This window comes from Oncorhynchus mykiss, chromosome 6, assembly GCF_057628025.1.
Source record: "Oncorhynchus mykiss isolate SJ-2025 chromosome 6, ASM5762802v1, whole genome shotgun sequence".
Classification (NCBI taxonomy): Eukaryota; Metazoa; Chordata; class Actinopteri; order Salmoniformes; family Salmonidae; genus Oncorhynchus; species Oncorhynchus mykiss.
In genome coordinates, this window is record NC_143027.1 from 22,715,672 (window position 1) to 22,742,334 (window position 26,663).

The 26,663-nt window shown below is 44.2% G+C and overlaps 3 protein-coding genes across 4 annotated transcripts; 1 reads left to right on the forward strand and 2 right to left on the reverse strand.

Moving 5' to 3' along the window:
- The first annotated feature begins 197 nt into the window (after nt 1–197).
- LOC110525510 (SWI/SNF-related matrix-associated actin-dependent regulator of chromatin subfamily B member 1) lies at nt 198–5,887 on the forward strand. Its single transcript, XM_021605682.3, has 9 exons — nt 198–346; nt 605–716; nt 826–955; nt 1,044–1,181; nt 1,344–1,471; nt 1,662–1,828; nt 2,297–2,487; nt 4,588–4,719; nt 5,441–5,887. The coding sequence occupies exons 1-9, from the start codon at nt 218–220 to the stop codon at nt 5,469–5,471; spliced, it is 1,158 nt and encodes a 385-aa protein (XP_021461357.1). The 5' UTR covers nt 198–217; the 3' UTR covers nt 5,472–5,887.
- On the reverse strand, nt 5,809–9,173 carry derl3 (derlin 3). The gene is made up of 7 exons (XM_021605683.3): nt 8,937–9,173; nt 8,638–8,703; nt 8,082–8,155; nt 7,777–7,870; nt 7,224–7,419; nt 6,855–6,945; nt 5,809–6,700 (listed from the first exon to the last, which is right to left on the reverse strand). The coding sequence occupies exons 1-7, from the start codon at nt 9,024–9,026 to the stop codon at nt 6,577–6,579; spliced, it is 735 nt and encodes a 244-aa protein (XP_021461358.1). The 5' UTR covers nt 9,027–9,173; the 3' UTR covers nt 5,809–6,576.
- A 340-nt stretch (nt 9,174–9,513) lies between these two features.
- Nucleotides 9,514–25,317, reverse strand: LOC110525508 (stromelysin-3). Of its 2 annotated transcripts, none has more exons than XM_021605680.3 (8): nt 25,000–25,317; nt 13,848–14,113; nt 13,023–13,166; nt 12,707–12,840; nt 12,316–12,557; nt 11,697–11,901; nt 11,085–11,345; nt 9,514–10,963 (listed from the first exon to the last, which is right to left on the reverse strand). In XM_021605680.3, the coding sequence occupies exons 1-8, from the start codon at nt 25,108–25,110 to the stop codon at nt 10,845–10,847; spliced, it is 1,482 nt and encodes a 493-aa protein (XP_021461355.1). In that variant the 5' UTR covers nt 25,111–25,317; the 3' UTR covers nt 9,514–10,844. The 2 variants fall into 2 exon arrangements, with proteins under 2 accessions (XP_021461355.1, XP_090093381.1); XM_090237255.1 differs by having other exon boundaries at nt 12,707–12,886; nt 25,000–25,037.
- Nucleotides 25,318–26,663: the final 1,346 nt, after the last annotated feature.

Genomic DNA, 26,663 nt, shown 5'->3' on the forward strand with positions numbered 1-26,663 from the left:
ACAATAAATGAAAGCAATAGAATAATATTCACAGGAAAGCATCTAAGATTATGATAAAATACTGTAGCCTATTATGTTCAGTACTGGACTACGGAATTCTTTATGTCCTCTCTGGTGCTTCAGACTGGCCACGAAGGAAAGGAGACGAGCAAAGGAAGTTAGATAAGGAAGCCATTATACTGACGTCATTTCACAGCGCCAGTTAGTTTTTTACACAATGCGCATGCTCATCCGCGCTGATCTTTGTTGTTACATTTCCAATATGGCGCTTAGTAAGACATTTGGACAAAAACCTGTCAAATTTCAGCTTGAAGAAGATGGAGATTATTATATGATTGGGTCAGAGGTTAGTATTTTCTTTGGTTATAGTATATTTTAAGATGAGTCATTTAGTGTAATTTAGCTATAGTATAACCAACGTTAGTTACGACGTTTTGGTGCGTTTGCATGATAATTACCGGAGGGAACATTAGCAACTAGCCGAGGCGAGAGATAGCAGCTAACAGTAGCTAGCTTGTCGATAACAGTAACAGATGCTACCCTCGTAAGTTAGCTATAGCTAGTAAGCCCTTACGTTTTCCCAATTTGCCGTTTTTGATTTTAGGTAGGAAATTACCTGCGTATGTTCAGAGGTTCCTTGTATAAGAGATACCCATCACTATGGAGGAAACTGGCATCAGTGGAGGAGCGGAAGAAAATAGTGGAATCATCACACGGTTAGTAATTTAGCTAGTTAGTTAATTACCATGAAACGATAACATGGGATAACGAAGTCATACTCTTGTAATGTGATTAATTGTTAAACACTTTCTTCACTTCTATCAGATCATGGTTACACAACCTTAGCTACCAGCGTGACCCTTCTGAAGGCATCAGAGGTAGAGGAGATATTCGAAGGAAACGATGAGAAGTACAAAGCTATCTCCATCAGCACAGAGCCCCCAGCTTACCTCAGGTATTCTCATCAGCATTCTCTCATAAATGTTTTGCCTGGTCCTTGATGGTCTAGGTATTGTAGTCAATAAATATTGTCTTGAAAACAGGGAGCAGAAGGGTAAGCGGAATAGTCAGTGGGTCCCCACGCTACCCAACAGCTCTCATCACCTGGATGCTGTCCCCTGCTCCACCACTATCAACCGCAGCCGCTTAGGCCGAGACAAGAAGAGGACCTTCCCGCTCTGGTGAGCCTGATTAAAACCTAAATCGCTGTCAGAACAGATGAACTCTGATGTAAAGGCCTATCATAGTCAATCATAATGTAAACAAAACTGTTTGAAACAATTTTTCAAATGTGTGACTTGTGTGTTACAAAAATGTGTTACTGTTCTCTCTCCCATGCACAGTTTTGATGACCATGATCCTGCAGTGATCCATGAGAATGCCACCCAGTCTGAGGTTCTGGTTCCAATCCGACTGGACATGGAGATAGAGGGGCAGAAGCTTAGGGATGCTTTCACCTGGAATATGAATGGTAGGATTACATTGTAGCTCTGTCTAAAACTGGTGTCCATAACGATGGTATTTGAATCCCTTTATATCTCTTTAGTTTTCTAGAACAAAATGATTTAAACTTGACAACATTCTTGTCATCTTCTGCCCAACCACCATTTCTTCTCAGTCCTAGTTCAAGTTCTCATGTCGTACATGCTGTTGTTCCTCAGAGAAGCTCATGACTCCTGAAATGTTTGCGGAGATCCTGTGTGACGACCTGGACCTGAACCCCTTGGCCTTTGTCCCGGCCATTGCCTCAGCCATCCGCCAGCAGATAGAGTCCTATCCCACAGACAGCATCCTGGATGAACAGACTGACCAGAGGGTCATCGTCAAGGTACAACCAAGATTGTTATGTTAACTTACTGTGTGTGCAACAATGTGGTGAGACCAGAGTTACAGAACTTAGACTGTGTCTGATAATTAAAAGGTGCAATTTGTAGAAATAGCACCACCATTTCCTGGTTTCAAAAATATTCAAACGTTCACCTGATTTTAGTTTGACACAATAAATGTATAGTGTAGAAAATCATTGTACCATCTAAACTGCTGTGAAATATATTTTGAATAACCAAAAATATTGTATTTATCTGTTTGAACCCGATGTAAAAAAAAAACTAAAGTATAAAGAAGCTAATATAAAACTTACGGAGAGGAATCATAGAAATATCACACAAAGGTCATGCCGCGTATCAGACTTGCTTTCAATGAGAATGGCAGATCTATAACTCGCATTTCTATCTGAAATCACATAATGGACCTTTAACTGATTAGTTAAAACATGATTTCTTATCTTTACCATAAGCTAAACATCCACGTTGGAAACATCTCGCTCGTGGACCAGTTTGAGTGGGATATGTCAGAAAGGGAGAACTCCCCAGAGAAGTTTGCCCTGAAACTGTGCTCGGAGCTGGGCCTAGGGGGAGAGTTTGTCACCACCATTGCTTACAGCATCCGAGGACAACTTAGTTGGCACCAGAGGACATACGCTTTCAGGTAATATATACAGATTGGTCTTCACACCCAAGACCCGATCCGGGACCCGAATTCTACATTTTCTCACAGGTCTGGGTCCAATCTGATATAATTACACATACCTGAGACCCGTGACAATCATAACGTGTTTCCCCTTAAGGACCCGTACAGACCTAAACGCAGCTGCTGCAGTAAAGAAAGAGAGAATTATGTTTATGTTGTTGCTCTTGCTTTTCACGAGTGGCGTGTAGCTTGTTGTTGTCCGCCAATCATAAGTCATCAAAGTGGCACTACAGTCATAGAGCCTCCGTGTGTGGCAAAATAAGTTAGGAGGTATCTAATCGCTCAGCTCCGGATAATGAAGTAGCTTAAAAATGGGCTTTTATGCTGCTTCCCTCACTGGGATCGGACCGGGTTTGGATCCAACCGGGTCTATACGGAACGGCTCTCTAACATACAGTACCAGTCAAAAGTTTGAACACACCTACTCATTCAAAGGTTTTTCTTTATTTCTACTATTTTCCACATTGTAGAATAATAGTGAAGACATCAAAACTATGAAATAACATGGAATAATGTAGTAACCAAAAAAGTGTTAAATAAATCTAAATATTTTATATTTGAGGTTCTTCATTGTAGCCACCCAAGGTAGGGGTGGTATACAGAACATAGCCCTATTTGGTAAAAGACCAAGTCCATATTATGGCAAGAACAACTCAAATAAGCAAAGAGAAATGACAGTCCATCATTAAGACATGAAGGTCAGTCAATACGTAAAATTTCAAGACATTTGAAAGTTTCTTCAAGTGCAATCACAAAAACCATCAAGCACTATGACGAAACTGGCTCTCATGAGGACTGCCACTGGAGAGGAAGACCCAGAGTTACCTTTGCTGCAGAGGAGATGTTCAATAGAATAACTGCACCTCAGATTGAAGCCCAAATAAATGCTTAAGAGTTCAAGTAACAGACACATCTGAACATCAACTGTTCAGAGGAGACGGTGTGAGTCAGGCCTTCATGGTCGAATTTCTGCAAAGAAACCACTACTAAAGGACATCAAGAAGAAGAAGATACTTGCTTGGGCCAAGAAACACAAACAATGGACATTAGATCGGTGGAAATCTGTCCTTTGGTCTGATGAGTCCAAATTTGAGAGTTTTGGTTCCAACCAACGTGACTTTGTGAGACGCAGAGTAGGTGAGCGGATGATCTCCGCATGTGTAGATTCCACCGTGAAGCACGGAGGAGGTGTGATGGTGTGGGGGTGCTTTGCTGGTGACACTGTCAGTGATTTATTTAGAATTCAAGGCACACTTATCCAGCATGGCTATCAGAGCATTCTGCAGAAAACACCATCCCATCTGGTTTGGGCTTAGTGGGACTATCATTTTGTTTTTCAACAGGACAATGACCCAAAACACACCTCTAGGCTGTGTAAGGGCTATTTGACCAAGAAGGAGAGTGATTGAGGGCTGCATCAGATGATCTGGCCTCCACAATCACCCGACCTAAACCAAATTGAGATGATTTGGGATGAGTTAGACCGCAGAGTGGAGGAAAACCAGCCAACGAGTGCTCAGCATATGTGGGCACTCCTTCAAGACTGTTGGAAAAGCATTCATCATGAAGCTGGTTGAGAGAATGTCAAGAGTGTGCAAAGCTGTCAAGGCAAAGGGTGGCTACTTAGAATATATTTTGATATGTTTAAGATTCTTCAATCTTTAACACTTTTTTGGGTTACTACATGATTCCATAGGTGTTATTTCATAGTTGTCTTCACTATTTTACAATGTAGAAAATAGTAAAAATAAAGAAAACCCCTTGAATGAGTACTGTATGTATAGCAAATACTCCAAGCGGAGCTGGTAAGAGGACTGATCTATCTCCAATAGTTTTTGTATTTGGGTGAAATGTAATAGACGTTCTTGACTTTGTAGAGTCTGTTTGTGAAGCAATGTATGAATTGGGTGAAAAGTAACTCCCCAGACAGTAACACTGACCTCTGCTTCTGTTGGGCTCCTATCCTAAAATATCCCTTTCAGCAACATGCTATTTTCCTGTTTGGCTCTGTCTCATGGTGGTGCAAGTAATTTGTTGTGGCTCTTTGTCTCCGCGCAGTGAGAACCCGCTGCCCACGGTAGAGATAGCCATCCGGAACACAGGTGAAGCTGACCAGTGGTGCCCACTGCTGGAGACACTGACAGATGCAGAGATGGAGAAGAAGATCAGGGACCAGGATAGAAACACTCGGTGGGTGGTGCTGCGTTGGACTACTGTCCTAAAAATATACTTCATGATCTATAGACGGGTTGGTTGTTTAGCAACAAAACCGACGACTGTGGCAAAACAGACAGATGTAAACTATATTTTGTTTCCAATATTTGTACATTTATATTTTCAATAATGAGCACTTGTCTCTCAAATACATCGTTACAGTTGTTGGTTAGCTCGCTAGCAAATTTTAGCCATATTAGCATAGACATCCAGTCAAAACAAGACATGGTATCAAGAACAAGCTGAAACGAGAACAATTTTCCCCATGCGGCAGCTTCTTGTCATTGACCAATTAGTGAGCAAAAGATCAGATTTGGGCTGCCTGTCTAAATGCAAAAGATCAGATTTGGGCTGCCTGTCTAAATGCAAAAGATCAGATTTGGGCTGCCTGTCTAAATGCAAAAGATCAGATTTGGGCTGCCTGTCTAAATGCAAAAGATCAGATTTGGGCTGCCTGTCTAAATGCAAAAGATCAGATTTGGGCTGCCTGTCTAAATGCAAAAGATCAGATTTGGGCTGCCTGTCTAAATGCAAAAGATCAGATTTGGGCTGCCTGTCTAAATGCAAAAGATCAGATTTGGGCTGCCTGTCTAAATGCAAAGTTTGGTAAATGGAACTATCCACCTAGCTTCTGTTCATTCAATAAAATGTGTGTGTCGTTACTGATATTGACTCTCCGTGTACATTTACATTGCAGGCGCATGAGACGACTGGCAAACACATGGTAGTTGATGCAAGTGGAATGTCTTGCTCCTTCAACAAGACCGACAGTAGGCCATTTGATGAAGTACGAGAGTGTTGGGACTTGCTATGCTAACAGCATTAACACAGGCATTGCTTCAGCCTGTTTACCAGAGCAGGTCCTCCTCTTCACCGATCACCTCAGCTCTCTACACAGCCTCTACTCCACCACTCCATGTGTTTATTTGAGCAAAGCTCCACCACAAACACCCCCTACAATGTGCTCCCTCCCCTTCCCCTGTGTGGTGAACCTGTTCCCACTTTGACGACTGACTCTTCTACCCACCCACAGAGGAGTGAAAAAACACAGGAAAACTCAGACAATATATTCTGTTATGTTGTATTTGTTGTCTTTTTGTACATTTGAATAATTCTTACAAAAATAAAAGTGAAATGATCTTGATTGCTTTTGATAAGTGTTATGTCTTTGTAAATTATATTATAGTGACCATACAACCAAATGAAAGGTTATTAAACTAATTTAGGAAGTAAAAATAAGTTTGCCGCCTTATTACATAGTTGTTGGGCTGTTTTGCATGCTTTGTTCACACTTACGACACCCGGCACAACCCAGTTGTTGGTGGTGTGCTAAGCCATTTCTATTTGGCAGCAGTGCTTCACCCACAAAGGCAATAGTTGGAAAGTGCAGACGGTGCAGGTTCCCTCGGTAACAGGATTCCAGATAGTCGGCAGATTTATGAATGAGTCGAGCAGCAGGTCAATAACAAAGACGAGGCAAAAATTTTGTTTGCACCTGTATTTAAAAGGTGTGATTCTGTTTGAAATGGCAAATGGTTGTGTGCCATTAGTACCACAGACAGAAATGCATGTGGTGATGGAAAGGTTGCAATGCTCATTGGCCTCTGATTGCATTTGACATTTCTAGTTATAACACTCAGTGAAAGAAGTCTGCAACAAACTCACTACGGTGGCTCCCAGTGGACACACTGAACTGTACAGATGGTACGTTGCTGCGCTCTTCATCCACATCCCTGAGGAGTAAACCCTCTATCCACAGCTGGATGGCTCCTGGTTTCTTCGGTGGGGCTGGGAGTATATCTTGGGTTTATATGGGGTTAGATGGTCCCCATGCTACTGCCCCTGGTCATTGGGCTCCCCTCCATCTCCACCTTGGTCCTGCCAAAACTCTCCAGCCTGCTCCTCAGGGAGTGGGAAGTAGCTGGGGTCTTCCTCTTGGGTGTCAAACACGGTTCGACTACAACAACAACAAACAAGTGTGCAATGTGCATCAACTGACATTGCTTTGAAACATCAGACACTGAGGAATACTTTGAGGGCCCAGAGCCCAAATTTAACTTGAGAAAAGGGCAGAGTCACTAGTCAACACCCCTAGTGATATTGATACTCACAGAAGTTCTGGTGTCATCAGCAGCTTCCTGCCTCCAGGCTGGTTTGGAAACACATCTTCCAGAAAGTAGTAGATGTGTCCTACTCCAATTCCTGAGGTGGAGGAGCAAACCAGTAGCATTTACAGTGACATGACTTCAAAAAATAAATAGGCCTGGCAATGACTGACCTCATTGTTAAACATACAGGAACTGTAGCACAATATCCAGGGGGACACATCCTTATTGTTTGTCTGGACACATTTGAGCCTATGCTTTGTAGATACAAGAGAAACACTGTAGACGACTGACAGCTTGGTTAAAGTAGGGGGAAACCCATATTGTTCCTCACTGCCATCTCAGGGTATGTGTGAGACACATAACATACTGTACCTAGAAGGTCAACGACAATGGAATTGCCAAGCAGCAATGAGAATCCCATGAGCACCCAGGGCAGAAACGGTGCCTGGAAGTTCAGAAGGCCGAAGAAGTTCATGCGTATGTAAGGATTCCTTCTACTCCACACATACACCAGCATGATGGTGAATGCCTGGCCCAGGAAGAATAGGTTGGCAAAGAGGCCAAACAGCTGTATAGACCTTCAAGTTAAAGACACCAGTAGAAACATTAGCTACACCTTTAATATGCCAACCTGAGATTATACCAGGTGAATAGACATGTAATTTCTCTTTGCTCAAAACACATGGCAACCCATCAAATGTATTGCTGCCTATCACAATACAAAAACATACTAATACAATTTGACCTAGAACATTACACAATAGAAGGAGGTTATTAACTGGAAAAACAACTGGAGACTACAATATATTATTCTTCAGGAATCCACAGTATGGCTACAGCTGTGACGGGACAGGGAACTGCTGGATGCCATTTTTTACTTGAATACCGGTTGGGTACATTGTGTCAGTTCTAATGTAAAGGATACAGTCATGAGGACACCCCCAAACAGGAACATATATACGAAATCTGCGGTGCGGCCTCGGAAAGACCCTTCCTCCAGCATACGACAATAACGATACCTGTTTGTCTGGTAAAGGAAAGGAACCGCAGTAACTCCAAAACAGTAGACATGGGTAAGAGGGAGCCAGGGGTTCACAAATTAATTAGGAACATTCCATTTGTTTTGAGTTCAGGATGACAAATAGTGGGTTTTTTCTAACATCTTTTGTAAAAACTAAATTGAGTTTTAGATTAATAGTATTTATTTTAAGATGTCCAGACAAAAGATACAGAAAGATGATGTTGAACAAAAAACTGAATCCAAGTGAGCCGAAAAAGAGGAAGTTGGTGATCAGCCGCCATATCTGCAAAACAGAGAGGGGAAACGCAAGTAATATTACATGGATAGTTCACCCAAATTACAAGAGTTCACATTGGTTTCCTTATCCTGTAAGTAGTATATGGATAAGTTATGACAGGGAAACTAATCCAAAACACAGATTGCTGTCATACCTTGTCCATGCACTCTTAGAAAAAGGGGTCCCAAAAGGGTTATTAGGCTGTCCCCATAGGATAACCCTTTTGGTTCCAGGTAGAACCCTCTGTGGAAAGGGATTTATACACGGACCCCAGAAAGATTCTAACTGGAACTAAAAGGGTTCTTCAAAAGGGCTATCATATGTGGACAGCCGAAGAACCCTTTTAAATTCTAGATAGCTCCTTTTTTTCTAAGAGTGTAGACTGCTAAGAGGGTAAGGAAACCGAACGTATAACGTTGTAATTTGTGTTTACTATCCCATTAAGTATGAGGTATACATTGTGTTTATTAATAGAGGTTATCTCTTACCTGGTATCTTCTAATGATAAGGTCTGGGTTGAAATAAAGCTGAAATGGGGTGATTACCTCCAATTGCTACAACCCCAAAGAAAGATAATACATTGAATGTATGAATTAATCATCAGAAACAGTTACACTGTTTCAATATGGTATACCTTTAAATAACGTATAGTGAAAATGTGTTCTCTCATCTTTGAGTATGTATATATTATTTCTCTAACCAAACACGCCAAAACAACCAGTGCACAGTCGGCGAGCTGTTTACTGCAAGCCTGCTGAAAAATAGATGCCACTCGTCAGTCGCTTACCACCGCTGCTGTAGTCAAAACGCAAGCTGTAGTGTACGCTCTGGTAACGGAAGGAATCTGGAAATATTCTTGAGTGAAGCTGTGAGCCATGATCAGAATAAACTCGTTTTTGCCTATGACGCTTAATACATTTGTTGATCCATTAGGTCCGGGTGCAACAGCGATGCACCTTTAACAGAGCAACACGAAAGCGACATTATAATAGTCATGGCACGCCCCTACTTATATTAGCCAATCAGACTAGATATCTATCCATCTATTTATTTATCTGATTCACAAAAATGGACAACGTACTCAAGCTTAAATATTATATTTGTACCAAAACACAGTACGTTATTAATATTTTTGTATTTGCATAGTAAATGTGGCATTTGAGTAGAAAAACATGTTAACACATAAAGATATGTAATCAGAACAGATGATGGCTATTTTAATTAAAGGACAGTTATGTCTTGAAATGATTCTGAGCTCTATAGTCAACACCCAAAACTTTAGAAGAGATCTGCCAGGCTGCGGCTATTGGCTGTCAAACAATGACACAAATATCACAAATACATATTTTACAGTAAAGCAGATATAATAATACTAATACTAATAATAACTTTATTTATACAGCGCTTTTCAATACAGGTAACAAAGTGCTTCACATCAAAAAATAAAAGTACTAACAAAGAAACAAAGAAATAATAGCTAATTAAAATCATTTAAATCGTACATTAAAAGCATCTTTATAAAAGTGTGTCATCAGCAGAGATTTAAAAAGAGCCACTGAATCTGCAGCCTGGTCTCCTCTGGCAGACCATTTCAAAGGCTAGGTTCAAAGGTTTTCCCTAATGGAAAACGCCCAGTCTCCTTTCGTTTTCAACCTACACCAGATTTTGGAATGGTCAATAGTGCCCTACCAGAGGATCTCAGGCTGTATCCTGGCTAAGAAGAACTAACAACATCAGTGCCCTGCACTTACAAAATGTAATGAATGGCCCTTCCAAAAAGTAAGTTATCATCATGGCTTAGATTCACATCATGCAGCACCAAGGATGGAACATTCCATCCATTTGGACTGACTGAGAGCACCATGGATGGACCATTATTAAATTAAGTACAGCTATCTTAGAATGAACATAAATGTGACCGTGTTACAAGTAAGACTGTGAGTAAGTGTTCATAACTTTAGAGGACAAAAAGTGTCCCTGATTGTCAGTGATTTCCAGATTTAGCACCTTAATTAGTAAAACGAAAAAAAAAGACTTCATAGAAAATTGCAGTGCCTTAAACATATTTCCCTTTAAGAAGAAAACAAACTGCAACATCTCTTGAGTAAATTAGACATCACGATACAGTTACTAACCTCCTGCAGATGGCGCTGTCTTCTCAGCCCACGGTCTTTACCAACGCCTCTTCTGACCGTACACTCTTGCAAAGGGTTCTACATTGAATCCAAAATGGTTCTACTTGGAACCAAAAGGGTTCTACCTGGAACCAACAAGGGTCCTTCAAAGCGTTCTCCTATGGGGACAGCCGAAGAACCCTTTAAGGTTCTAGATAGCACCAGAGAGTAAAACCCAACCCAGCAACAAATAAATACAACTATATAGCTGCACATGAAGTCCAAACTCTGAGGAAACATTTGAATTAGTGTTTTCCTGAGAAGAAAAAAGGATCTAGTCCATTCAGTGTTAAGATAATGAGTAAACAAAAACATATTTGAGGAATAGCAAGCATTTTGTGGAAATCACTCAAGTTAAGTAATAAAGTCTTCACCTAAATAATTTGTTACGCAAAATGGTCTTGTTCCCCAAAATGCACAAGATTATAATGTTGTATTTGAAAGGACCATAAGGACAAGAGCATGGTTGGACTTGACTTGGACTTGAATTTGATCTTGAGAGCATTATCACCTAATGATACTCATACATTTCTGCAACCAAAGAAGTCCATGTGAAAATAGCGAGGATACCCCTGTAGTGAATTCATCTCCACAGGATCAAACTTCCAGTACTGCCTCCCTCTGATAAAGTGGGCATAGCCTGTCAATGGGGGAAAAAATCTATTCATCAATACAATTAAACAATTATCCTATGATCTAACTTTTCAATGTCGGACTCACTCCCAAATTGAGGTGATTAGGTGATTCACTCATAATATTACCATATTGGTCCTTGAAGGCTGCGTCGACATCACTGGGGATGCCACGCCAGTCCTGCATGTTGCGAGGGTAGATAGAGTCGACGCGGTTCTCCTTGGGGCTAAACCTCCAGTAGCTGCCTGACTTGAATAAGTAGGTGTTGTAGTTGTTGTCCTGGCCCCAGAGCAGAGCTGCCTGGATGTGGGAGACTGACAGGCCAAGGCTCTGCACAGAGTCTGGCCCTGTGATCTGTCTCTCTGCATCAAACACCCAGTAGCTTTGACCTGCAATAGCGCGAGAGAGAGAGAGGAGAGAGAAGAGAGAGAGAGAGAGAAGAGAGAGAGGAGAGAGAGAGAGAGATACAGTAGATGCCCCTGCTGTGGGATCTGGGCTATGTTTTCATAGTTTCCATAACTCTTACCTATTCAACACTCTTGTCACTCTTGACATGCCCTACTTAAAGTTGCAGAATAACACTTTTCTGGCTAACCAAAAAGTTAATAAAGCTATAATGCAGTTGTTTTCCTGCTTGTCTGCCTAAATGTATGTTAACCTGTTAGTTTTCAACTTGGGGCTTACCTAATCCTACACTTAGAAAATATAACTAACCACAGCACAATATCTATGTCACCCACCTTGAAAGAACCAGATATTCCCTGATTGGTCTTCAAAGGCTGCATCAATGTTCTCTGGAATCCCCCTCCAATGGCGGGATGCCAGCGCGGGGTAGCCTGCCTCCAGCCGCCCCTCCCGAATGCGCCACACATAGCGTGACTTAAAGAAAAACAGCTCTCCGCGAATCATAGACACAGCATCGAAGTCTGTCTGGCAGGCGTCAGGCTGGAGACAGAAAGAGGACCACTAGACTCTTAGAAGAAACTGTGCTATCTAGAACCAATAAGGGTTGTTCAGCTGTCCCCATAGGATAACCCTTTGAAGAACCCTTTTTATTTCCAGGTAGAACCCGTTTGGTTTCCATATAGAATCGTTTCCACAGCGGGTTCTACATGGAACCCAAAAGAGTTATACCTGGAACCAAAAAGGGTTCTATCTGGAACCAAAAAGGGTTCTCCTCTGGGGAGAGCCGAAGAATCCTTCTGAAACCCTTTTTTCTAAGAGTGTAGTGCATTTCCATACTGTCGTATCACATTTATTCTTGTGTGGCTAGTATCTCAGTTGTATTGTGTGTCTTATATTGTGATTATCTGCCTGTGTAGCACCTCCAAAGAAAAATATGTTGAGATTAACACTCACAATACTACTAATGATCTCATTGGTATCTGTAGTGATTTGTGGCAGTGGTTGGGGTGGAGATGGGGGCTGGACATGTGGACGAGGGCCATACAGGTATTGGATCCCCAGCTTGTCATCCTCGCTCAGCTCCAGGGGATAGGAGAAGCTGTAATAGGGGGACATCACTGCGCCCGGTTCCTGGGAGTGCTGCAGGCCAAGAACATGCCCGAACTCATGAGCAGCCACTTGGAGGAGGTCTGTGCCTGCAGTAGAGTCAGGGCGAGGGTCACACCTCCAGAGATAATACACTACAACTGTAGAAATACCTCCTGACTTTACTCATTTTACATAGAGCTCTATGTAAATCAACTCTCCATATTTCCTGCATGTTCCCTGCCAAGAAAACACTCACCCATGTAGTTGCCAAGGGACCACGCCTCATCATAGTCAAAATGGATGTCGCCCTCCCTGTGGGTCTTGGGGAAGAAGGCATGGGCTAGAATGCCCCCAGGGCCGTCAAAGGGCAGGTTATCTCCATGCCAGTAACTACAGTAGAGATCCATATGAGGGCAGGTTATCTCCATGCCAGTAACTACAGTAGAGATCCACATGAGGGCAGGTTATCTCCATGCCAGTAGCTACAGTAGAGATCCATATCAGGAAAGCGCTGGCTGAGCAGTAACTTAAAATCGGACATTTGAATACACATAATGTACACACATGCGTACCTAGTGAAGTCAATGACAATGTCAGCCTTTCCACTGCTGACCTCAGTGAATGTGAGGGGTGTGACCTCACTCCACACTCTCAGGGCTTCCAGCAGGACACGCCGCACTTTGTCTTCGCTCATCTGCCAGGGGAAACGAACCACTCTGAGGAAGAAAGATGTATAGATATAAACAGATATAAATCAGAGGACGTAAACTCCACGCACATATGCACACACACACTCCATAGTCTGTAGCCTGTAGAAACACACCAGAGACTACCAGCCTTGTTGCATACCTAGAACCTCCGTCTCATTTGATATCTAACCATCAAATCAACAGATAGGTGTGCTGTTACATAGACCCTCAGGCTCTGTAAAATAACAGTGTATCATAGTCCTGTTCCTTCCAGTTTACTTCATCTGTAAAGTCTCATTAGCCCATCATGGCTTCCCCTCTCCTCTCTCTGAACGGCTTCTTAAATTCCATTGCATTTTGATAAAGAACAGCCACAATGAGAGGAACCAGGGTAGACACAGACAAAGAGGCAGCAGCCAGTCGACAGACAGCCCAGCCCAGACAATCCATACAGTGAGTCTCAGAAGGAGGAAAAGTAATACCATAAAAGCTACTTTATGACCAAAACAGGAGACTAATGACGGATAGAGCAACACTGGATTCTGAACATACAGTACCTTCCCCACCAACACAGGCAAATATGCACCAAAACAGGATACAAATACTATTTCCTTTGTTGGGACCAAGTCCATCTCTAAATACAAGCTGTACACGAGTGTGGTTATGCTATAATAATAATAATAACAATTATAATATTATTATCCTTACTTGTAGGTGAGGTCAGTTTTCTCCAAGCGCCCCCCAAACAGGACAAAGCGTTTCTGCCTGTGTCTCCCCCTGTAGATGACATCCTTCAGTGTGGGGTAGTCAGGGACGCCACACCGGGGGCGGTTAGACTCCTCAGTGTTGTTAGTTACCAGTGCTGCTTTTACAGGGTCTCCTATGGCCAAGGCTGTGTCTTTGAGTGTGTCCTGAGGATGGGCCACTCTTCCTCTCTTCTTTACGTCATGGAGATCAAACCTCTGGAGCCATCCCTTTGAAACAGCAGGATCATGAGCAACATTTATTAGATAAGATGTTTACAAAAGTGTCACTTATAAGGATGAACAACTTTAATTAAAACGCATTAGAAAACAATAGATTTGGTGCAAATATGTATCCCAATGCATTGCACTTTTTTGGAATCCATGCATGCACTGACATTGCCTTAAAGGGAAATGTAAAAAAAAACATTCTACTTCACATTCATCATCTCCAGCACCACCCTAACATCAACATATGTGAAAATGGTGCGTTCCTATGTTTTGTAGTAAAATAGATAGAGAAAGATTAGTAGACAATTAGTATGCAATTAGTAGGCAATGCCTACTCACATGCACACAGATGATGTCATTAGAAACACTTATCTTCCTCTACCTATTTTACTACAAAACATAGAAAAGCACCATTTTCACATATATTGATATTGGGGTGGTGCTGGAGATGATGAATATGAAGTTGAAAAAGTTTCCCTTTAACATGATTGCTAGTATCTCTGAGAGTGGGAGTATTAGAGGTCAATAATAACTGGAAATAAGTAAACAAACAAAAATTGCCTGTCAGAGAGTGTTTCCCTTGTTGACTTGGAGTGGGCTTGTAGCTTACTTTACTGTCAGTTATCATTACACATAGGAACTATTACAGTAAATATCCCCCTGCAGAACCCAGAGGAAATTACTTTGCTCATCACCTCCTACCTCAAGCATAAATTACAGAGAGGAGAAATACTGTCAGTGGCACAGCGTCTCCATGGCTTTTTGAAGTTGTACAATTCAAGGCCTTTTACAGCTTTGCAATTCGGGAAGCATTGGGGTGCTCTTCATGATCACAAATGTCTTTACATTTCCTCTGACACTGCTACTGTAAAACACATTGTATTTCTTAATGCACTAAGAACACGAGGATGTAGCGTATTCTACACTCTTAGAAAAAAGGGTTCCAAAAGGGTTCTTCTGCTGCGCCCATAGGAGAACCCTTTTTGGTTCCAGGTTAGAACCCTTTTTGGTTTCAGTTAGAATCCCTTTGGGTTCCAAATAGAACCCTCTGTGGAAAGGGTTGTACATGGAACCCAAAAGGGTTCTCCTATGGCAGGGTTCCCCAACTGGCGGCCTGTGGGCCGGGTGGTTTTATTAGGCCCCACAAGTTTTCTGAGTAAAAAAAAAAAATTCATTGTGGAATTTCATTGTTGGACATAAAAGACTGTAAAAACAACAGGAAATCAGGTCCAAGTGATTTTAATTTAAGAATTCCCATGCATAATAGAGAGACATGTGACCGTATACAAATGTAAGCAAGGTTTGAAATTATTATGTTTTAGTCTAACATTATATCTGTTTGGGCTTCTTGCGGTCAATTTGCAGTCTACAAATTTTTTGTAATTATGTTCAGGCCCTCCTACCATCCACTCCAGAAAAAAATCGTCCCGCGGCTGAATCTAGTTGATGATCGCTGTCCTATGGGGACAGCCGAATAACCCTTTAAGGTTCTAGATAGCAAATATTTTTCTAAGAGTGTAGCGTATTCTAGATGAACGATAATCAGACATAAGTCCTAATCATTCTGTCATTGTGTCAAGCCAGTCCTCCCTCTGGTAGCCTACTGCTTTGTGAGGCTTTAGTGTTGTGGAGTTGTGGGATAATGGGAACAATGCCCAGCAGGATTCGTGGAATGTGCTCCAGACCTCAAAACGAGAGGGCCTTACCCTGAGTTATGTGCCCCAATCAAGGAAGAAACACTAGACAGCAGAACTCTCAGTCATTCCGCCTGCATTTCACTTTGTAATTTAACCCAAATATATGGATCTTGGGCTTGCACTCTAATCTAGTTTGGCAATAAGATGTATACCCAACTGCATGAGAATGGGAGTGTGGGCTATCTACAGTGCATTGTAAAGCGTGGCTAACAAGCAGGAGGAGTGTGCACTCAACATATTTCAAAAAGGGAAATGAGAAGAGAAATTAGTGCTGTTGACAAGTTGCTGACAATAACTCCCTCCCATCTGTCAAAAGGATCAGTCTAGCCCCTGAGGTGAGAGAAAGCACAGCTCCTCCCCTCAGATTGCCAACAGGGTAATGGCCAAAGTTCACTTCCATGGTGTCACAAGGGTTGTTTCATGAACTTATGAAAGCTTTGACTGTCCTCAAATTGCCTGTCTTTGTTTACATTTATGGCATGTACTGCATATGCTCTTCTGCATGTATGTCCACTGAGCAGACAGTCTGGACACATATTAAAATTTGTGCATGTCACACCCTGACCATAGAGAGCTTTTTATTCTCTATGTTGGTTAGGTCGGGGTGTGACTAGGGTGGGTCATCTAGGTAATTATATTTCTATGTTGGCCTGGTATGATTCCCAATCAGAGGCAGCTGTTTATCGTTGTCTCTGATTGGGGATTATATTTAGGCAGCCATTTCCCCTTTGTGCTTTGTGGGATCTTGAATATGTATAGTTGCCTGTGAGCACTATAGTAGCTTTGCGATTTATTGTTTTCTTTGAGTTTCACTACCTAATAACGAGGATGGAACCATACCACGCTGCATCTTGGTCCACTCGTTATAAAGATCGTGACAGTGCATTGGTTGTGTATACCCAACACGTGGTGTTCAGTGGTGTCGTCTTCTGACGTGTATTGTGATATATTTGAGTAAAATTGCTTTCCTTACTCATATCTGCTGTCCTGCGCCTGACTCATCTCACCAGCTACACACAGACGTAATTACAGAATTACTCACCTTCGAATAGATTCAGCAGGAGTAGTCGCCCTCCCTGTGGAGGTAGAGGACCATGTTGCAATGTCTGAACACCGCCATGGATCGCTGTTACAGATGATGGATCATTGGGAGAGAGCAGGAGGTCATCCAGCGCCTTCACCAGCCCCACTACAACAGGCCCCACTGTCCACCCCTCCTTCACCCGGTCCCAGCGGGAATCCGCTTGAGCTCCCGAGGGAGTATAATGGGACGGCTGCCGGATGTCAGGGGTTCCTACTCCAGCTGGAGCTCTACCCGGCGGCCGTCCATCCGGCTCCTTCGGGACGTGAGAGCGTGTCCGCCCTTGTCTCCTGCCTCTCAGGCAAAGCCCTGGACCATTACACAGAGTTCACCCACCGCTTTCGGGCAATTTTCGACCACCAGCCTGAGGGTCGAGCGGTGGGTGAACGTCTGTTTCACCTGAGGCAGAGGACTAGGAGCGCGCAGGATTTCCGGACCCTGGCCTCCAGCACGGGATGGAACGACAGGGCCCTGATCGATCCATCCTGATCGATGCAGTCTGCGCGAGGACGTTCGTCGGGAATTGGCCTGCCGAGACACCACCCTCACGTTGGACCTTCTGGTGGATCTGTCCATCTGTCTGGACACCCTGCTGGCTGCCCGCGGACGTCCAGATCGGGGCCTGTCAGTTCCATCCCCCAGGGCGACCGGAAAAGGGGCCATTCCCTCCACCATCTGTGGCTGCAGAGGGCACACTGCTGGGGAAGTTCCTCAGGGAGTCAAGGCAGCAGGCAGGGCACTATCGTGTCACCCCAGGTGAGTCGGCACCAGGCTCACCCAGAGCCCCCTGTTGCTCACATGTATGTGTTTATTAAATTTCCTGAGTTTTCCCCGCATTCCCAGCATAAGGCACTCATAGATTCAGGCGCCGCTGTGAATTTGATTGACCGTTCATTTGCTCATAGTTTAGGGACCCCCTTGTTCCTGTGGATATGCCCTTCCCTGTGCACGCCCTAGATAGTCGACCATTAGGGTCAGGGCTGATTAGGGAGGTCACTGCTCCACTAAGCATGGTTACGCAGGAGGGTCACAAGGAGAGAATCAGTCTCTTCCTTATTGATTCTCCTGCGTTTCCTGTGGTGCTGGGCATACCCTGGTTGGCCTGTCATGACCCCACTATTTCGTGGCAACAGAGGGCTCTCAAAGGGTGGTCACGAGAGTGCTCAGGGAGGTGTGTAGGAGTTTCCATCGGTGCGACTACGGTGGAAAGTCCAGACCAGGTCTCCACCGTGCGCATCCCCTCGCAATATGCAGATTTGGCTCTCGCCTTCTGTAAGAAGAAGGCGACTCAATAACCACCCCATCGACGGGGTGATTGTGCGATAAATCTCCTGGTAGACGCAGCACTTCCCAGGAGTCACGTGTATCCCCTGTCACAGGAGGAGATGGCGGCTATGGAAACACATGTCTCCGAATCCCTGGGGCAGGGATACATTCGGCCCTCCACTTCACCTGCCTCCTCGAGTTTATTTTTTGTGAAGAAGAAGGATGGAGGTCTGCGCCCGTGTATTGACTATCGGGGTATCAATCAGATCACAGTGAGGTACAGCTACCCGCTGCCACTCATCGCCAGTGTGATCGAGTCAATGCACGGGGCGCGCTTCTTCACAAAATTGGATCTCAGGAGCGCTTACAACCTGGTGCGTATCCGGGAGCGGGCCGAGTGGAAGACGGCTTTTAGTACCACCTCAGGGCACTATGAGTACCTCGTCATGCCGTACGGGTTGATGAATGCTCCATCAGTCTTCCAGGCCTTTGTTGACGAGATTTTCCGGGATCTGCACGGGCAGGGTGTAGTGGTGTATATATCGATGACTTTCTGATATACTCCGCTACACGCGCAGAGCATGTGTCCCTGGTGCGCAGGGTGCTTGGTCGACTGTTGAAGCATGAGAAATGTCTGTTCTTCCAACAGTCCGTCTCCTTCCTAGGGTACTGCATTTCCACTTCAGGGGTGGAGATGGAGAGTGACCGCATTTCAGCCGTGCGTAATTGGCCGACTCCCACCACGGTAAAGGAAGTGCAGCGGTTTCTAGGGTTTTCCAACTACTACCGGAGGTTTATCCAAGGTTTTGGTCAGGTAGTGGCTTCCATTACCTCACTGCTAAAGGGGGGACCGGTACGACTGCAGTGGCTGGCTGAGGCGGACAGGGCTTTTGGTCACCTGAAGGCTCTGTTTAACTCGGCTCCCGTGCTGGCCCATCCTGATGCCTCTTTGGCGTTCATAGTGAAGGTGGATGCATCCAAGGCTGAGATAGGAGCCGTGCTCTCTCAGCGCTCGGGCACGCCACCAAAGCTCCGCCCCTGTGCTTTTCGAAGAAGCTCAGCCCGGCGGAGCGAAACTATGATGTGGGGGACCGGGAGCTGTTGGCTGTTGTCAAAGCTCTGAAGGCGTGGAGAAATTGGCTTGAGGGGGCTAAACACCCTTTCCTCATCTGGACTGACCACCGCAATCTGGAGTACATCCGGGCGGTGAGGAGACTGAACCTTCGCCAGGCAAGGTGGGCTATGTTGGGCTCTGTCCTACAGACCAGGTTCCCAGAATGCTAAGGCAGATGCACTGTCCCGGATGTATGACACAGAGGAGCGGTCCATGGATCACACTCCCATACTTCCGGCCTCTTGCCTGGTGGCACCGGTGGTGTGGGAGCTGGACGCGGATATCGAGCGGGCGTTACGCACAGAGCCCACTCCCCCACAGTGTCCAGCTTGGCGCCTGTACGTTCCGTCTACTGTCCGCGGATGTTTGATCTATTGGGCCCACATGTCACCCTCCTCTGGTCATCCTGGCATTGGTAAGACGGTGCGTTGCCTTAGTGGGAAGTACTGGTGGTCCACCTTGGCCAAGGACGTGAGGGTTTATGTGTCCACCTGCTCAGTGGGCACCCAGTGCAAGGCTCCCAGGCACCTGCCCAGAGGGAAGTTACACTCCCATACTTCCGGCCTCTTGCCTGGTGGCACCGGTGGTGTGGGAGCTGGACGCGGATATCGAGCGGGCGTTACGCACAGAGCCCACTCCCCCACAGTGTCCAGCTTGGCGCCTGTACGTTCCGTCTACTGTCCGCGGATGTTTGATCTATTGGGCCCACATGTCACCCTCCTCTGGTCATCCTGGCATTGGTAAGACGGTGCGTTGCCTTAGTGGGAAGTACTGGTGGTCCACCTTGGCCAAGGACGTGAGGGTTTATGTGTCCACCTGCTCAGTGGGCACCCAGTGCAAGGCTCCCAGGCACCTGCCCAGAGGGAAGTTACAACCCCTACCCGTTCAACAACGGCCGTGGTCGCACCTGTCGGTGGGCTTCTTGACGGATCTTCCTCCCTCGCAGGGCAACACTACGATCCTGGTCGTTGTGGATCGGTTTTCTAAGTACTGCCGTCTCCTCCCTTTGCCCGGTCTCCCTACGGCCCTACAGACTGCGGAGGCCCTGTTCACTCACGTCTTCTGGCACTACGGGGTGCCTGAGGACATAGTCTCTGATCAGTTCACGTCCAGGGTCTGGAGAGCATTCATGTAACGTCTGGGGGTCTCGGTCAGCCTCACCTCAGGTTTTCACCCCAAGAGTAATGGGCAGGTGGAGAGGGTAAACCAGGATGTGGGTAGGTTTCTGCGGTCATATTGCCAGGACCGGCCGGGGGAGTGGGTTGCGTTCATCCCTTGGGCAGAGATGGCCCCGAACTCACTTTGCCACTCCTCCACTAACCTCTCTCCCTTCCAGTGCGTACTGGGGTATCAGCCGGTTCTGGCACCTTGGCATCAGAGCCAGATCGAAGCCCCTGCAGTGGACGAATGGTTTAAGCGCTCAAAGGAGACCTGGGAGCCCACCCATGTGCACCTGCAACGGGCCGTGAGGCGGCAGAAGGGGAGCGCCGACCGCCACCACAGTGAGGCCCCGGTGTTCGCACCGGGGGACCGGGTCTGGCTCTCGACCCAAAATCTGCCCCTCCGCCTGCCCTGCCGGACGCTGGGTCCGTGGTTTGTGGGGCCATTCAAAGTCCTGAGGAGAGTGAACGAGGTATGCTACAGGTTACAGCTTCCCCCAGATTACCGTATTAATCCCTCGTTCCATGTGTCTCTCCTCAGGCCTGTGATGGCCGGTCCACTCTAGGAGTCTGAGGTGGGGGAGGTTCCTACCACCAGTGCCGGTGGAGGACGTCTTGGACCCTTCGTTGCTGCGGGAGTTCCACCGTCTCCATCCGGATCACCCTGCGCCTCGTCCTCCGGGTCGTCCCCGAGGTCAGTGTCAGTGTCACAACTTCCGCCGAAGTCGATCCCTCTCCTTGTTCGGGCGGTATTCGGCGGTCGACGTCACCGGCCTTCTAGCCATCGCCGATCCACTTTTATTTTCCATTTGTTTTGTCTTTGTCTTACACACCTGGTTTCAATCCCCCAATTACTTGTTAATTATTTAACCCTCTGTTCCCCCATGTTTGTTTGTGAGTAATTGTTTATTGTATTGCGGTCTGTATTTGTGGCCTTGTATTTATACGACATGTATAAATATATATATTTGAGTAAAATTGCTTTCATTACTCATATCTGCTGTCCTGCGCCTGATTCATTTCACCAGCTACACACAGGCGCATTACATAGATGACCACTCTGGGTAGTAGAGCTATTGGAGGAGCAGAGGTCCCCAGACAATATTGACTTGTCTGCAGCCGGTTTGCGTGTTCCCACATCATCTGAGAGCAGACAGAGGATATCCTTATAGGAGTCTCTGGCACAGTGTTTCTCAGCTAAGCCCTGGGAGACACAGTCAGTCCATCATCTTCTGTCCTGATGACTATGCAAGATGCCATTTACGAAGTAGTTCACCCTCCAAAAGAGGGCTCTAGGTGACTCAGGATGTTTTATCATTGTGTTTGTGAACCAACGTGTTTTGGGAGGGGGATCCATTACATGTATGGACACATCTAGCTTCTGGTTACAGTGATGACAAGATCTGTGAGTCACTGCAGTGGAGTGACAGAGTGGTATTCAAAGAGCACAACTCAACATGTCTGTACAAGTATACAAGTATCCTAAAGCCTAGACATTATAAAATGTGGACATTCTGTCAGTTCTTGTAAGAATTTGTAAAAAGGAGGACACTTAAACCCTTTCATATAGGAACAATACTAGAGGACATTGTCTGCAAACGGAGCAACTTGGTAATGTTTACACAATGCATCAGATATGGTCTTGGAGAGGATATGTATACTACTGAGTAAATACAGACAAACTGTTTCACTATAACAGGATAGAAGATTCAACTGATGAGGTGAAAGATAGATGCACCACTATCAACACATGCCTTGGTATCTGCCTCCTTATCCTCCTTAATCCAATACATCAGCCACAATCAGTAACACCAGGCAATAGAAAATAGGTTGCAAATCTCCTGGGATCTTACTGTGCTCTTTTATCTTTCCTGGCAAACAAACTTCCTCCCCTGAGACCACAGGCTTCCAGATTCTCTGTCTGCCAAGCAGAGAATCAGGGGGATAATGCCACCCTCACCTTGCATGACCTGATCACACATTAACTGGGTTTTGTGACCTGCTGTGACTTAATTCAATAGGTGGATGCTATGGAAACTGAGGCTAGTAATCTCTGATGTCACTTCCAGTCTCATGGGTGTCTGGCAGTCAGTTTGGCCAGAGGACAGAACTAATGGAGAAAAACAGGAAGAAAAACCAAGGGACATGGCTTTTATTCACAAAGGGATATCCAAACATTGAGCCCATCGTATTATTTTCCCTCCATTTTCCCTGTGAGAGCAAACAGGCTCTGTGTTTCCTGACCCAGATACAGAGAAACTTGTCCCTGCTTGTATAATCACTAACTCTTTTGTCAACAATGGGAAACAAATTGACAAAACTACAGATTATGCTTTCCAGTTCAGTTAACAAGTAGACATAACAATTAATTATTATTTGCATGTGTTGCCATCGCAGCTGCAAGTAATTTCGGTAAAGGAAGAGAGTAGAAACTAAACTAACAATTTTTCCTCCATGACATTGAGGGGACGTTTGTCATACTTGGTCCTTCCTACAGTTGGTTTACAGTAGACTACCTCAGACATTCTCAAATTAATGAGTTTGCATTTTTTCCAGTTTTCATCAAGAAGCCGATAATCTCTGTCATTGAGGCAGTAGGCTAATATTGCAAGTTATCAGCAATATATAATCTAAAACATCAATTTGGACAATAAAACACCCCCAATGGCAATGTGGAGCTTCCCTCTTCATCCTCTCATTCACAGTTGTTGACAAAATGTCTTTACAGACCAGCTATTATCGTTTCCTGCCCTGCGGAGACAAGAACTCAATTACCTTCTCTATTTACCACACGCCCATACCATGCAGGACTTTCAGTTGTGCCATGGTAGCACAAATGTTACATATCAGATCAATTAACATTGCATGAAGGTTGAAAATAAAAGCCTTTTAGATGTCAGTGTTGATGTTGTGGCAGTGGCTCTGTGAAGTTTCTAAATGCCACATTGCTTAGACTTAGTCCCATTCTGGGAGGGTTATGTGTTTGACAGATACATATTTTTGTTTAGGATTAATGAGGCAGTGTTTAAAGGGCAAATCAGCAATTGAAACAATAATAAAGCTTCTCCCAGCCCTGTTTCGGTAAAAAGCTGAGGGACGGGCTGGAAACATGTAACCACACTCAAATTCATAGACAGAGCTATGAATGCAAGGACTGATCATCCTTGACATCAAAAGTATAGTTTTAACCATGCTTTAAGGCTATATAGTGTTTGTTTACATTTACTTTGTTAACAAACATTCAAGTGAAACAAGCTTATATTTTAGCGTTTGATCGGGTACCTTAATCTAAGCTCATAAGTCATTTATAAATGATGTTCTTCAAAAATCAATGGATACATATCACAACTGTATAAATCCAAAAATGGATGTAGCAACTGCTGATTGCCACTTTAAAATATGATGTTGTAATATACTCATTTCATATCGGTCATCTTCGAAAGATATGACACTTTGTCCACTGCACAGGTTCATCATCTTAACACTAACATGCTGACCAGACCGAACACGTCGGGTGCGGCGAGCGACGCAAAATAAATTTAGAAATCCATGTTATTCAATTATTGCATCCACACTACTTGCGTGCGCCAACGAGCGTCTGCGATGCCAAGGGCTAAAATAGAAGTCATTCCTATTTCTGACGCAGATCGAGCTGAACCCACGCGCCATCTCCTCATTGGTTATACCCACGTGGATGATTGAATGACGAACTGTTTTGCCAGTAGTCGTGGTAAAACTATGAAAGTTTAGATGTGATCACCATATAAGTTCAAAGATGAAAAAGCCTGGAAGGAGGAGAGCTGACTTGAAACGATTCGGTTGGCCGTTTTACGTGTAGATTAATTGTCGGAGTAGAGGACCTTGTGCATTTCAGATAAAAAAAAAAAATGTTTTCATTTTTTTTCCAGTTCAGGTAAAATAACAACTCAATGTTTATATCCCAGGACAAATTAGCTAGCAACAGCAAGCTAGCTAAATAGGACAAATTAGCTAGCAAGAGCAAGCTAACTAGCCATACATGTTTAATGCTTTTCGAACTGTCCCCAAATTAATGTCATTGGTTTAGAGTTTGTTTTGCTATTTTAACCTGCGTGTCGTGAACGCGTTTGGTGTGGGGGGCCAAATACATTTATGCACGATAGCGCACGCGCGCAGCCGGTTTGGGTTCCGTGTAAGTATTGACATAGAGCCCTTCTAATAATACTGAGCATAACATCTACAATATTATTTGTTTTGACAGATGGGTTTTAAACATTTAGCAGGTTGGTGTCGGTCAACCAGGGCGAAGCATAATCATAACTGTAATAAAGCACACTGTAGTGTGGGTATAGCACACTGAACATTCGAAAAAGCCTGGAAAACTGGGATTCACAACTAAGAACTTTTCTGCACTCTCATGTGTGCATGATTTGAAATAGCAGGTGAATTGGGAATGCACTAATAATAATTGGCAGTGACTTGCAACACCGATGAAACTTCCAGTAATTGCACTATCAAGCTATTTGTGTCTGCTGAAAGATATTATCAAACAAATAAAAAGTAATACAACTAAAGTATTCTGCACTCACCGGCGTCGCTTTGTAGCTGATTGCTTCGGGCACTGGCGAACAATGCATGCTTCGGAGGCATTGCAGCGTAAAGACGCAAGATAGGACAGAAGTCTGCATCATTATCATCATCTTTTTGACCCGTGGACAGCTCTTTCTTCAGCTCTCTCTTCAGCTGAAGAGTGACGGCGCAGCTTCTTGTGGGCTCTTATATAGGTTCTGATTCTTTCTTCTTTCTTCAGCTCTCTCTTCAGCCGAAGAGTGACGGCGCAGCTTCTTGTGGGCTCTTATATAGGTTCTGATTCTTTCTTCTTTCTTCAAATACGCGTTTTACAGTCTGGACTCTGGAGTGATAATACCACCCGCAACAACGTAACATTTAACCCATTTTGTGCTGCGCTAACATGGATTTTTTTGGATTCAAAACGGATGATCTACCTGCAATTGATAGAATAGGAAACTAATGCATTTTCTATTTGGAAAAAATGACTTATGTGAAACTCAAATGTGTTATTCATCAATAAATATTTCAACAAAGCTATTGAAGGTGTTGGTTTATTTTCGGATTGATATTAATACACGCATGGCTATTCATTTCAGCCAACTGGTAATGACACATACTGTAGGCTACATACATTTCGTTTGCAACAAGTTGTGCGATTGTTTCCTTATAACAACAGCCCATTCACCATTTGTGTCTTTGATTTTGGAAATAATGTGTCACAACAACTCTCATAACCCAAACTTTGTCCCTAGGAGTGGTGCCCATCTCCAAATTGACAACAGTCACACCAGCCACAAAAAAAAGCTGCAAAAGCCACAGCAAGGCATTTAAGCCACAGCAAGGCATTCAAACTCTATTTAAGTTCATTTCAGTAAGGATGGGCATTAAATAACAGGATTGGGGAGTTTAACAGGGCTAGTCTATTTAATTACTGACATACAGGTAGGCACAGGGAAAAAGCCCTAATAAATCTAATTTTTCTGAAAGAGAATTACAAAACACAAACCACAGTGGGCTTGTTAACAGAAAGTTATAGAATAAAGAGGTGTGTGTGTTTGTGTGTGTGCGTGCGTGTTTGTGTGTGTGCGTGTGTGCGTGCTCGTGTGTGTGAATGACTTTGAAATTGCTGACTAAAACTAACTAAAGCTTTTCAAGGACTTGAAGACTTGAGTGGACACCCAACAAGAAGGTAAGACCTTCCAGGAAATAGATTCCCAATAATCCAGTGCTGTGCCCACTGCCCATCCTTCTTGATTACTGTTTATAACTATGTCACTACTAAGTTTCTCTCTTGAACCAGGGCCAGGTGGCTGAACACTGACCTCAGCATCCCTCTCAACCACCTCATCTCACCTACCTCATTGGCCCCCTGTTGGTCAGACAGATACATGATGAGGTGAATACCTTTGTTCAGGTGACATGAACTCAATGAATAGTATGGACTATTGCCTAGCATTATGCTCCACTAACTACAGCACATAAAATATACTTTTGTTGTAGTATTTTGCCTTTGAACCTAAAAACATAGCTTTACCCAATGTACTATGAATTGAAGCTATTGTTTGTTTATTAGATGCACAGATTATATAATGTTGGAACGGATCGATTTCCTCTGCTGTATGTTTAGAATTTTGACTCCAAACTGTGCGCTGCATTGCTCTCCAGTGAGATCATCCGCTGG

Bases quoted from the DNA above. Each gene is read 5' to 3' on its own strand.
- LOC110525508 (XM_021605680.3), bottom strand. From the start codon at position 25,110: ATGATGATAATGATGCAGACTTCTGTCCTATCTTGCGTCTTTACGCTG. The intron at 14,114-24,999 runs GTGAGTGCAGAA...GCTGTTTCAAAG, and splicing joins TCAGCTACAAAGCGACGCCG to GGATGGCTCCAGAGGTTTGA. The intron at 11,346-11,696 runs GTGGGTGACATA...GCGCTATTGCAG, and splicing joins GAATATCTGGTTCTTTCAAG to GTCAAAGCTACTGGGTGTTT.
- LOC110525510 (XM_021605682.3), top strand. From the start codon at position 218: ATGCGCATGCTCATCCGCGCTGATCTTTGTTGTTACATTTCCAATATG. The intron at 347-604 runs GTTAGTATTTTC...TTTTGATTTTAG, and splicing joins ATTATATGATTGGGTCAGAG to GTAGGAAATTACCTGCGTAT. The intron at 1,182-1,343 runs GTGAGCCTGATT...TCCCATGCACAG, and splicing joins AAGAGGACCTTCCCGCTCTG to TTTTGATGACCATGATCCTG.
- derl3 (XM_021605683.3), bottom strand. From the start codon at position 9,026: ATGGCTCACAGCTTCACTCAAGAATATTTCCAGATTCCTTCCGTTACC. The intron at 7,871-8,081 runs GTATCTTTTGTC...CCAGACAAACAG, and splicing joins TTGTTCAACATCATCTTTCT to GTATCGTTATTGTCGTATGC. The intron at 7,420-7,776 runs GTATCCTTTACA...AGGTCTATACAG, and splicing joins TTGGGGGTGTCCTCATGACT to CTGTTTGGCCTCTTTGCCAA.